A 12,772-nucleotide genomic window follows, 5' to 3' on the forward strand; every position below is an offset into this window, starting at 1 on the left:
ATCTCCCCCTCCCCCCGGCCCGGGACTGCGCATGTCCAAGGGAGAGGGGAAGCTGTGAATTGCAGGGCAGATCCTGCCCCCTGACCTTCTGAGGTGTTGATTAATAGGAAGAGTTGAAGGACCGGAAGGACTCTGGTCCTCCAGCTGATCAGAGCGCGGGCTTTGCGTGAATGAAGATTGAGCTTCAGACAGACTGAAACTTCCTCCTGTCTCCAACATCAGAGAGGTTGTTTCTGTCGTGAAGTGGTTGTCACGTTTGCCTGACACGCGAAAGGTCCCCGGGTCAGAACCGGGCAGGAATGTTAATTTGTTAATTCCAGCATCAAAGTGGGAAGGGGGAGGAAGGTGAGCTGTTGCCTGCCTGCCTGCTGTCCGGCCTGCCTGCCGTCTGGCCTGCCTGCCTGCCGTCTGGCCTACCTGCCTTCCGTCCGTCCGCCCACTGGAGAGTGCTCTCTCCCTGGAGGGAGAGAGGACACGGAGTGACTTTCTTTCTTTATTCTTTCCATCTATGGGAGGGAGGACTGCACGTTTCAACATCGAGGGACTGAGTGGTTGGGCTGGTGCCCTCATCATCAGAAGGTCGGTGCCTGAAAGGGAGGGGGGGTGAAGTAAATTCAGACTGTTTTTTCCATCTGCGGGGCGGGGCGGGGCGGGGTGGGGGGCGGGCGTGGGGGGTGGGGGGCGGGCGTGGGGGGGGGGGGGGGGTGAAGACACCCCGGACTTGAACTGTTTGCGCCCAAAAGGGCTGGAGGAGTAAAGTCCCCCACCCACTGCTGCTGCCCCCAACACCGGCACCCCCTCCCCTCTTTCCCCCTCCCCTCTTTCCCCCTGACTGGGGCACCGGCCCCCCTCCGTGCCTTGTCCCTCGTCCTCCCTCCTGCTCCTCCGACCTCCTCTCTCGCTCCGGGGAGAGAGCACCTAGATCCCCATCCACCTACCCTACCCTCCCTTATTTTTCCCTCCTCTTATACGCCCTGCCGTGGCAGAGCCTTCTCGGCCCACCTATGCGGGCGTGGCAGCTACCAGAGCCCCCGCCGCTCCCAAGGCCCTGCCACCTTTTTCGTTGCTCACGCGGCAGCTCGGGGTTAAGTGCTACGCCCACCCCGACATGTCCATCGAGGCCTGTGTCAAGGCAATGGCTGGGGTTGTCGGCCCCTCAGCCATTGTCGCGGCCTCTAAGTTGTACGGCCGGGCCGTATTCTTTTTGAAGGCCACCCACCCGCCACATTTATCATTCCCCGCGCGCCGCCCTCTACCTTGTATTGTTCTCGCTTCCAAGTTGAAACCGTCCGTCCGCCGCCGCCATTACCCGCACTGCGCATGCTTCAGGTCCCGCCCCTCATTCACTCCGATTGGTTGGAGGACCAGCCGCTCCCGCTCGGTCCTCCAGTCCCGCCCCCTCTTCCTATTGGTCCGGAGCTGCCGTCAATCAGTCCCCGGGCATTGTGATGTGGAGCATGCGCAGTGTCATTGCTGGCCTTGGCGCTTGTTTGTCCCGGAGAAGCGGAGTCAGCGTTAGGCGGTGGCTGGGAGGATTTGGAAACACTTTGTGGATCCGCAAACCCTTCAGAATCATTGTCAGCTCCCTGGTTTGCAGCTGCGGGGCTTCTCCCTCCCGGGAACAGGCCCAGGTTAACGGCCCCATCCTGGCTCAGCCACTGGAGGATGGTTCACATCAGAGGATGGGGGAGGGGGACAATAAATAAGAGGTTACACTTTGGCCTCAAATCAATGAGGGTTCTGATCTCTGGGAAGGAAGGAAACCCTGGGAGGTGGGCGGGGAGGATTCACAAACACCCGCTGGAGGCCCCAACACCCCCAATAAGACCCATTGGTTTTATTGTCAGTCTGCAGACAGCAGCTGGAGAACTGAACCCAGACAGAGGAGAGGGAGGGAGAAAACTGGGAGTGGAGGAAAGAAATGGTGAGATGGGTTTGGATTTCAGCCCAGGGAGGAGGGAGAGTGTGTGGGACGGAGATTTACAGATTTGGGGGAACAAGAGAGGAAAAAATGTTCCAGACGAACTAGAATTGTCTGTTCAGAGTTTCTATCGTGTTCTGACAGTGATGACTTTTCTAAACTGTTTTTACAGGATATTGGAAGTGAAAGATTGGCAGACAGAAAATTCAAACCGGACATCACATCTGACAAAGTCATTCAGTTCCTTCGGAGCTGAATATCATTGGTCTTTGAATATAGAAAAAGAAATATTTGTCTGTTCTGCCTGTGGGCAAAGAAATTAAACATCAGTGTGACCGGAAAAGCATCGAGACAAACACACACCCGAGTGAGAGTGTTCCAGTGAACTGAATGTGGAAAGAGCTTTAACCAGTTACACAGCCTGAAAAAACATCACAGTTCACAGCAGGGTGAAACTACGTGTATGTTGTGTGTGTGGATGAGGCTTGAACTGATCATCCAACCTGGAGAAACACAAGGACACCCGCACCATGGAGAAACCGTGGAAATGTGTGGATTGTGGGAAGGGATTCGGTTTCACATCACAACTGGAAGTTCATCGGCGCAGTCACACTGGGGAGAGACCGTTCACCTGCTCCGTCTGTGGGAAGGGATTCACCCATTCATACAACCTTCTGACTCACCAACGGGTTCACACTGGGGAGAGGCCGTTCACCTGCCCTGTGTGTGGGAAGGGATTCACTCGCTCATCCCACATTGTGACACACCAACTTGTTCACACTGATGAGAGAATGTTTACATGTTCTGACTGTGAGAAGAGTTTTAAATGCAAAAAGGATCTGCTGACACACCAACGAATTCACACTGGGGAGAGACCGTTCACCTGCTCTGTGTGTGGGAAAGGATTCATTCAGTCATCCCACTTGCAGACACATCAACTTGTTCACTCTGATAACAAACTTTTTAATTGTTCCCACTGTGAGAAGAGCTTTAAAAATAAAAAGGATCTGCTAACGCACCAATATGCTCACACTGGGGAGAGGCCATTCACCTGCTGTGTGTGTGGGAAGGGATTCAGCCGTCCATCTGCCCTATTGAACCACCAGAGAATTCACAGTGAGGAGAGGCCCTTCACCTCCTCAGACTGTGGGAAGGGATTCACTCGTTCACCCAACTTATTGAATCACCAGCGAGTTCACACTGGGGAGAGGCCGTTCACCTGCTCTGTGTGTGGGAAGGGATTCAGTCAGTCATCCAACCTGCTGACACACCAGAAAGTTCACAGTGCGGAGAGGCCATTTACCTGCTCTGTCTGTGGGAAGGGATTTTCTCATTTATCTTATCTTCTGAAACACCAGCGAGTTCACACTGGGGAGAGGCCGTTCACCTGTAATGTCTGTGGAAAGGGATTTATTCAGTCATCCCACCTGCTAACACACCAGCGAGTTCACAAACGACTGCAAGGTTTGGATTCTACTCTTAATGATGCTGTTAATCATATCCAGGACTGAATCGTGTTCACTCTGACAGTCTTCATCCGTTGAGGTTTCATATTCTGAATAAATATGAAATAGACCAGCTTTGTTTTTTAAAATTGTTGTCGATTTTTGTCTTTCCCACCTGACCCCACATCACCAGGCTGGAGCTCAGAAAGGACAATCGGGGGAGGGTCATATGGCAAACAGGACGCAGTCCTTCAGGGTCACAGAGAGGGACAAACAGCACTTTGCTCTTCCTCATCTCTCTTCACGACAGCAAAGTACCCGTGTGGTTTAATCCTGAGATGTGCAAGAACCTCAGTCGCTCCCTTCTATGTTTCAGCGCTCCTAGACCAGGAACAGAAGTTCCTTTACAACTGTGTTTAGAGTCAGGAAGAACAACAGTGAATGCTGGTAGGATGCTGCTAAATCAGAGATTGGTGCAAAACTCGGACCTGTTCCTGACTGAGAGTGAAACGGCAGGATTAGATTTCCAGACTGAAAATGCAGAAAAGTCTAAAATATTTTAATGTGTTTGTGTCAGTGCCAGTTTATTGAACAGAAACCAGTTTAAAATAAATTGGTTAAAGTCTGCATTAAAGTAGCAGCTGGAGAGTTCAAAGGAACCTGTTATCTGCTGGGACAATTAGACAACAATTTGATTCCCAGATAAAAAGGAGCTACAGCGTGTCCAAGAATTCCCAGTTTTATTGATGAGGCTTCCCACACACTGTCCTTTTAAATAAACCTCACTCCTATCAACCTTTAACCATTATAAACAGAATAGAGAGAAGAGTGAAGCTGTGCCTGTCCCTTTAACTGGAAACTGAACAGCATCAAGCCCCAACTGTCCCTTTAAGAATGAATGATGTGTTCAGCTGAAGATTCCTATTGGTAGTTTTCTGGGTGATCTCCTTATTTTGGATTATTCTCAGTGATCCTCAGTTGTGTGAACCTCTTCTCACTCACTTAATATCTCTCCTCTCTGTCAGATACTCACTTAATATCTCTCCCCTCTGTCAGGTACTCACTTAATATCTCTCCTCTCTGTCAGATACTCAATATCTCTCCTCTCTGTCAGGTACTCACTTAATATCTCTCCTCTCTGTCAGATACTCAATATCTCTCCTCTCTGTCAGACACTCAATATCTCTCCTCTCTGTCAGATACTCAATATCTCTCCTCTCTGTCAGATACTCAATATCTCTCCTCTCTGTCAGATACTCAATATCTCTCCTCTCTGTCAGATACTCACTTAATATCTCTCCTCTCTGTCAGGTACTCACTTAATATCTCTCCTCTCTGTCAGATACTCAATATCTCTCCTCTCTGTCAGGTACTCAGTTAATATCTCTCCTCTCTGTCAGATACTGACTCACTTAACATCGCTCTCCTCTCAGACACTCATTTCACTTACCTTCCACCTCTACACTCAATTAAACACGCTCCTTTCACTCCCTTACCTCTCTCTCAAATACTGTCTCAGTCACGTAACCTCTATCTTTCTCTCAGACACTCATTCATTTAACTTTTTTATGTCAGATAGTGCTGAAACTCACTTAATTATTTTATTCTCTGGTTATCTCTCTCTAAAAAAGCACCAAACACCTTCAATCTCTCTTCTCTGTCTGAGACAACATCGAATTTACAGAGACTCAATCTTCTCTCTCTGTTTTTTTTATTCATATGTGGGACACAGGTGCCGCTGACTGGCCAGCATTTATTACCCATCCCTAGTTGCCCTTGTTCAGAGGGCAGCTGAGAGTCAACCACATTGCTGTGGCCCTGGAGTCACATGTAGACCAGACCGGGTAAAGACAGCAGATTTCCTTCCCTAAAGGACATTAGCGAACCAGATGGGTTTTTCTGACAATGGTTTCATGGTCATCACTCGATTCTTAATTCCAGATGTTTTGAATTGAATTCAAATTCCACCATCTGCCATGGCGGTATTCGAATCTGGGTCCCCAGAAAATTTGCTGAGTTTCTGCATTAACATCTAGCGATAATACCACGAGGCCATTGTCTCCCCACTTCTCTCTCCCACTTCCTCTGACAGGCCCTGACTCACTCTCATTTTCTGATCACCCTCTTTGGGGGAAACTCATTCCTTTCTATAATTTCCCCTCATCTCTCCCAGTGATGACCCTCAGTCCATCTCCCAATTCATTGACTGTTAAAAACCCAAATAATCTTTGTTTATTGTTTAACATGGGAATGGAGATGAATGTAATGCTGAGAGCGGCAGCAATCTGTGTGGTTGTTCTTGATGCTGTCAGAGTGAGTTCACCCTCACAGACAGGAAGAATATTCACGGTGATAACATCTCAAACTGATGTCGCCTGTTTCACTCTCAGGAAATACAACTTCCTGTTTCTCTGCTGCCGGTTGCAAACCGCGCATCTCACTTCTGGGCAAAAAATAAATCCAGGGGCCACAATCTGGTGAGAACATGTATCAGTGCGGCCTATATCCATCCACAGAGACAGGGCAGAGTCACACAGGATCACATTGCAGTGACATTTACAAATGAGTCTGTTATTTCTGTTCAGAGTCTCCATTCCCGGATATAACGAGCTGTATTTGTGGATCAGTCACTGAGTTCCCTCTGCTCCCCATAGCTGGGGACTGATAGCCTGCTCCCTTATATTGTATATCATTCTCTCTGTATTGCTTGTTTCCTCTGTTTCTCAGCTTTTATCTCTGACCACCTCATCTTTCTCTGTTTTTTAAAATCTCTCTCAATGTTTCTGTCTTTCTGTCTCTCCTCTGTATCTCTCTCAGTCTCTGTGTGTTCCTATTTAACCGAGATGTTCAGCATCATGAAGGGTTTCTGATTGATTGTAGAAGGAAAAACAGGGAAAAAAGCAGAAAAACTCAGCAAGTCAGAGAGAAACAGTTAACATTTTGAGTCCATATGATTCTTCAGGGCAGGAAAAACATGGGCTTTTCTGTCTTAGATCAGGGTACGTGATGGGGAGGTTTAATAGAGATGTTTAAAATGACAAACGATTTATGATAGTGTCAATGGAGAGGAACTGTTTCCCAGAAGCAGGAGGGTCTGTCGATGGGGAGAAACTTTCCCAGGTGCAGAAGGGTCTGTCGATGGGGAGAAACTTTCCCAGGTGCAGAAGGGTCTTTCGATGGAGAGAATCTATTTCCCAGGTATTGGAGGGTCTGTCGATAGGAAGAAACTGTTTCCCAGGTGCAGGAGAGTCTGTACACAGAGGGGATACAGAGATTTAACATAATTGACAACTTAACTGGAGAGGGTGATGAGGATGATTTTTTACACAATAATTTGATGCAATCTGGAATGTACAAACTGACAGGTGCGAGAAGCAGATTTCAAGTAAAGTTTATTGGTCACAAGTAAGGCTTACATTAACACTGCAATGAAGTTCTGTGAAATTCCCCGTGTCACCACAGTCCGGCACCTGTTTGGGTCAATGCATCTAACCAGCACGTCTTTCAGAATGTGGGAGGAAACCGGAGCACCCGGAAGAAACCCACGCAGACACGGGGAGAACGTGCAAACTCCACACAGTGACTCAAGCCGGGAATTGAACCCGGCGCTGTGAAGCAGCAGTGCTAACCACTGTGCCGCCGTGCTGCCCAGCCACCGTGCTGCCCAATTTAATAGTAAATGTCAAAGAGAATTGGATAAATACTTGCAGAGGGAATTTGGCAGAACGATGGTAAATGGGATTAATTGACAGTTCACTCGTCTTTGTGACATTCTGAATGTTTCTCTCCTGAGGTTTTAACATTTGATCTTTTCAGTCACAATGTGTCTCAAACAGAAGATCAAAACATTGGGTTTGATGAGCTGTCAGATCTGTTTCCCATGTGACTGTAACTCAAGAATTGCAGATAACCATGAGAAGGAACTGATTATTTTCAGTTCCTCTCACAGGTACACCTCAATATCAGAAATCTCTGGAGTTCCCCATGTCCTCATTATTCTCCCCTTGAGCATAACAGCTCTCAGTCAAGTAGAGTCAGTAACACATGTCTCTGCCATAATGTTTGCATTCCTATTTTCCCACTCACCTCCCAGTGACACTCAGCATAACACACAAACCTCAAACTATCATTGCCCCCTTACATCTTGTCCTCCTCTTACAAGCAAATATTTGTTGGGCCTCTTGTCTCCCTTAATGTCAGGTTACCTGCAGGCAAAATGACCTCAGAGACACTGGAACCGATCTTTGTGATTATTATTGTTACACCAGATTCCAATCAGCCCCAGGACCTGCAGTTGTAAAATGCAGTAACATTTTAATATCAGGCATGTTATTGTCAAATAGTAAGTGGCAGAGTGACAAATAACAGAATTGGAATATATTATATCAATAGACCATGACTCACTCGCTATCAAATGAGACCCAAACTTTGGTTATGGTGCACGAGATATTGACTGTATTATCATTACATTGGATCCCCGGGCCTAGAATATCCGACGCTAAAATGCCACCCTGACTACCTTCCATGGGAGTTCACCTCTGTTAGCCTGACAGCAGTTTACGTCCCACCCCACGCAGGCGTGAAGACGGCATTGGATGAAATATACACCACCACAAATAGCCTTGAGACGAGGCCTTGTCCTGAGGCCTTGTTCATCGTAGCCGAAACTTCAATCAGGCCAAGCTCAAGGGTGTTCTACCAAGGTACCTGCAACACATCTCCTGTTCCATCAGAGGCCCAAACATCCTAGACCACTGCTATACAAATATCAAAAATGCCTACTGCTCTATCACCAGCCCACACCTTGGAAAATCAAGTCTGTGCTCCTGCTCCCAGCTTAAAAGCAAAAACTGAAATGGGAGAATCTGCCAAAGAAAGTCGTGCAATATTGGTCTGAGGAATCGGATGATCTCCTACTAGACTGCTTAGAGTCAGTAGATTGGTCAGTATTTAAAAACTCTGTGACCAGCCTGAATGAGTCCTCCACTACAGTAACTGACTCATTAGTAAGCGTGTAGAAGACTGTGTGCCAAAGAAGCAAATCCATGTGTTTCCCAACCAGAAACCATGGATGAACAGGGATATCCACTGTCTGCTGAAGTTTAGATCTGAGACGTTCATGTCAGGCGACACTGACCTATACAAGACAGCCAGATATGATCTATGAAGATCCATCAAAGATGCCAAAAGACAGTACCGGATCAAGCTAGAATCCCAGGCTATCCACATGGATTCCCGTCGACTATGGCAAGGTCTGCAAGACATAAAAGGCTACGAGATTAAGGCAGGTAAAATCACCGGCTCCAATGCACCCCTCCCCACTGAGCTCAACACATTCTATGCCCGTTGTGAGCAAGAGGTCAGCGAGAGCACACCCTCCATCCCAGAAGCCTCGAATGATTCTGTATGTTAGGTCACCAGTGCAGACATCAGAGTAGCCTTCTCAAAAGTCAACCCATGGAAAGCAACTGGCCCAGACGGGGTACCCCAATGAGCACTGAGGTCCTGCGTGGATCAGCTGGCAAGGGTATTCACAGACATGTTCAACCTCTCATTACAACAATCTAAGGTCCCTACCTGCTTCTAGAAGAGGACCATCATCCCGATACCAAAGAAAAGCCAGGGCAGCGTGCCTTAATCACTATCATCCGGTGGCTCTGACAAACCATCTTTTTGTGATTCATGCACAAGGACACCCAGGTCCCTTTGCGCAGCAGCATGCTGCAATTTATTACCATTTAAATGCATGGTTGGGGACCCCGCGCACCCCCGACATTCTCTCTTCCACCTTCTTCCATCGGGAGGGGGATGCAGAGGTCTTGGGGTCGCGTGCCAACCGACTCGAGAGCAGCTTCTTCCCGTGCTGCTGTCGGACTTTTGGGTGGGCCTATCTTGCATTGGGTTGGTCTTTCTCTGCACCCTAGCTGTGGCTGTGGCACTGCATTCTGCGCTCTCTCATTTCCTTCTCTATGAACGGTATGTTTTGTCTTTATAGCGCAGAAGAAACAATACTTTTCATTGTATGCTAAAACATGTGACAATAAAAAAAAATAGTCCATTTTGCTGTTATTCCTACCAAAATGGATGACCTCACATTTACCAACATTGTACTCGATTTCTGTTGGCAAAATAGGTTGCATGCTTACTTTTTAATTATACAATGTTCAGAGCACTAAATTTGACACACAGAATCATAGAATCCCTATAGTGCAGAAGGAGGCCATTCGGCCCATCAAGCCTGCACCGACAACGATCCCATCCAGGCCCTATTCCTGTAATCTCATGCCCCAACATGAAAGGGGCAATTTATCATGGCTAATCCACCTAACCTGCACATCTTTGGACTGTGGGAGGAAACCCACGCAGACACGGGGAGAATGTGCAAACTCCACACAGTAACCTGAGGCTGGAATTGAACCCAGGTCCCTGGCGCTGTGAGGCAGCAGTGCTGACCACATGTGACCAATAACCAAGGACATGGCAGACATGACCAGTGTGTGAATTGCTGATGAATGGTCTTGTCCCTGTTGTTCCAATCTGTGTCCACAAAGGTACAATCCAATGGCAGAGCCATTGCCCAGCATTCACTGCGGGAGCTGCTGCGCAGGCGCACTGTTAGGTTGTGATTGGAGCATGCGCGGTGCGGGTGCTGCAGCTTGATGGAAGGGCGAGGCGGTCGTGTGGCTTTCGCAACGGGTGAAATAAAACACCGAGTGTGGATGGGGAACGGAGCCGGTGGGTGGAGAGATTTCATTACCACCAGACTCGGCTCGCAAAGTTCGAGTAAAAATCTAACGGTCCCCCATTTGGACCGAGACGGTTGTTCTCTCGGTGTCGGGCCGGGCTCGCCGGCCGCCATCTTTATAAGGGGCAATTTTCCGGCAAGGGCGCTGCCATCTTTATAAGGGGCAATGTTCCGGCAAGGGCGCTGCCATCTTTATAAGGGGCAATGTTCCGGCAAGGACGCTGCCATCTTTATAGGGGGCAATACCAGCAGCAGGACAGAGCTTTATGCATTTCTATGTTAAAAGCAAAATTCTGTGAGTTCTAGAAATCTGAAATAAAAACCGAAAATGGTGGATTGCTAACCTGGACTGACAATAATGTATTTACAGGATACTCGGAGGAGAGAATTCACAATTCAAAACATTGTATCTAGATTCAGTCGATTCATCAAGATCATTGACCTTTGAATGTGTAAAGAAGCTGTTCTGTCTGTGGGAAATTATTTCAGCTATCAATGTGTCTGGTATTTGGATATAAGACTGATAATTTCAAAATCAAGATTCCGCTTGACTGGAAATCATGACAAAGTACTGCAGATGCTGAAATCTGATGAAGGGTCATCCTGACTCGAAAAGTTGGCTCTATTCTCTGTCCACAGATGCTGTCAGACCTGCTGAGAGTTTCCAGCAGTTTCTGCTTTTGTTGTGACTGGGAATCAATGTGGGTGAGCAGGCACTGAGGTCTTGGGGCTAACTGGACTTGCTGTCATAGAGTCACACAGCACAGAAAGAGGTCCTTCAGCCCATAAGTGAACAAGCGAGGAAAAGATGTTCCACAGCATCAGAATTGTCTATTTAGAATTTCTGTCCTGTACTTACGAGGATTCATTTTATAAACTCCTTTTACAGGCTATGAGAAAGGGAGGAATTCCAAACAAGAACATCAAACCAAACATGACATCCAACATCTACTCACTTGATTCATCAGCGCTTGAATATTGTGAACCTTTGAATGTGGAATGAGAAATGTTTCTCTGTTTCTGTCTGAGGATTTCAAACTGAAAGTTTTGAAACAATTGACTGGAAAAGCACCGAGTGAGAGTGTTCCAGTGAACTGACTGTGGAAAGAGCTTTAACCAGTTATACAGCCTGATAAAACATCACATCATTCACAGCAAGGAGAAACCATACAGTTTGGACAAGGTTTCAACTGATTGTCCAATCTGGAGAGTCACAAGGACACTGGCATCATGGAGAAACTGTGGAAATGTGGGGACTGTGGGAAGAGCTTCAATTACCCAAAGCTGAGAAAACGTTATCATTGTCACACTGGGGAGACACCATTCACCTGCTCTGTATGTGGGAAGCGATTCACTCAGTCATCCCATCTCACTGACCATCAACTTGTACACAGTGATCAGAGACCTTTTAAATGCTCTGATTGTGAGAAGAGGTTTAAAAGCAAGAAGCATCTGGTAGCACATCAGCTTGTCCACACTGGGGAGAGGCCGTTCCTCTGTTCTGTGTGTGGGAAGAGATTCAATCGGTCATCCCACCTTCTGACACATCAGCAAGTTCACACTGGGGAGAGACCATTCCTCTGCTCTGTGTGTGGTAAGGATTCATTCAGTCATCCCAACTTCTGAGACATCAGCGAGTTCACACTGGGGAGAGGCCATTTACCTGCTCTGAGTGTGGGAAGGGATTCAGTCAGTTGTCCGACCTTCTGGTACACCAGCGAGTTCACACTGGGGAGAGGCCATTCACCTGTTCTGTATGTCGGAACAGCTTTGCTCAGTCATCTACTCTTCAGAGACACCGAGTTCATACTGGAGAGAGGCCATTCACCTGCTCTGAGTGTGAGAAGGGATTCATTCAGTTATCCGACCTTCTGAGACACCAGCGAGTTCACAAATGATTGTAGAATTTGGAGTTTGTCATTGCTGCTTTTAGTGACATCCCGGACTGAACATGTGGCTGTGTAAGCTGAGGTGTGTAAGGAATGTGTCCCAGCCACGCTCTTCCATGATTCAGTGGTCCTGGAGGGAGAACAGAAACTCCTTTACAACTGGGTTTAGAGTCAGGAAGAACAACGGTGAATATTGGAAATGTGATGTCAAGTCAGAGATTGGTGTTAAATTGGGATCTGTTCCAGACTGAGACTTTGAGAAGAAATAGAAATGTGGAATGAACATTTAAAATGTTTGTGATATTCCTGATCTATCATTGTCAGACAATAACAACACTCTACATTTATATTGTCTCTTTAACAGAGTAAATGTGAAAACTGACACTGTTTTCAGATGTTGTCACTGATGGGAATATGTTGATAAGAAATAAGAGGCCAAGCCTCTGGAGACACCAGAGGTAAGTGTGGGAATGGGAAGGGAAGATATTATAAGTGATTCTCTGACTCTGATTGAAGAGAGAAGAATAGGTTTAAAGTTTAATGTTTATTTATTAGTTTCACAAGTAGGCTTACATTAACATTGCGATGAAGTTACTATGAAAATCCCCTAGTCGCCACATTCCTGCGCCTGTTTGGGTACACTGAGGGAGAATTTGGCATGGTCAATGCGAACCAGTACATCTTTTGAACTGTGGAGGAAACCAGAACATCCGGAGGAAACCCACACAGACAGTGACCCAGAATCGAACCCGAGTCCCTGGTGCTTGAGACG

General features: G+C 47.2%; 3 protein-coding genes across 3 annotated transcripts in view; 2 read left to right on the forward strand and 1 right to left on the reverse strand.

The window, feature by feature from the left end:
* Positions 1-12,772, reverse strand: part of LOC144480744 (uncharacterized) — a 154,018-nt gene that overhangs the window by 29,399 nt on the left and 111,847 nt on the right. The window lies entirely within an intron of this gene.
* Positions 1-12,772, forward strand: part of LOC144481015 (uncharacterized) — a 41,713-nt gene that overhangs the window by 10,075 nt on the left and 18,866 nt on the right. The gene's annotated exons all lie outside the window — the stretch shown is intronic.
* On the forward strand, positions 147-3,511 carry LOC144481028 (uncharacterized). Its single transcript, XM_078200665.1, has 2 exons — positions 147-579; positions 2,094-3,511. The coding sequence occupies exon 2, from the start codon at positions 2,452-2,454 to the stop codon at positions 3,430-3,432; it is 981 nt and encodes a 326-aa protein (XP_078056791.1). The 5' UTR covers positions 147-579; positions 2,094-2,451; the 3' UTR covers positions 3,433-3,511.

This window comes from Mustelus asterias, chromosome 30 (genome assembly GCF_964213995.1).
Source record: "Mustelus asterias chromosome 30, sMusAst1.hap1.1, whole genome shotgun sequence".
Taxonomy (NCBI): Eukaryota; Metazoa; Chordata; class Chondrichthyes; order Carcharhiniformes; family Triakidae; genus Mustelus; species Mustelus asterias.

Excerpts from the sequence above, each read along its gene's own strand:
- LOC144481028 (XM_078200665.1), top strand. The coding sequence starts at position 2,452 with ATGGAGAAACCGTGGAAATGTGTGGATTGTGGGAAGGGATTCGGTTTC.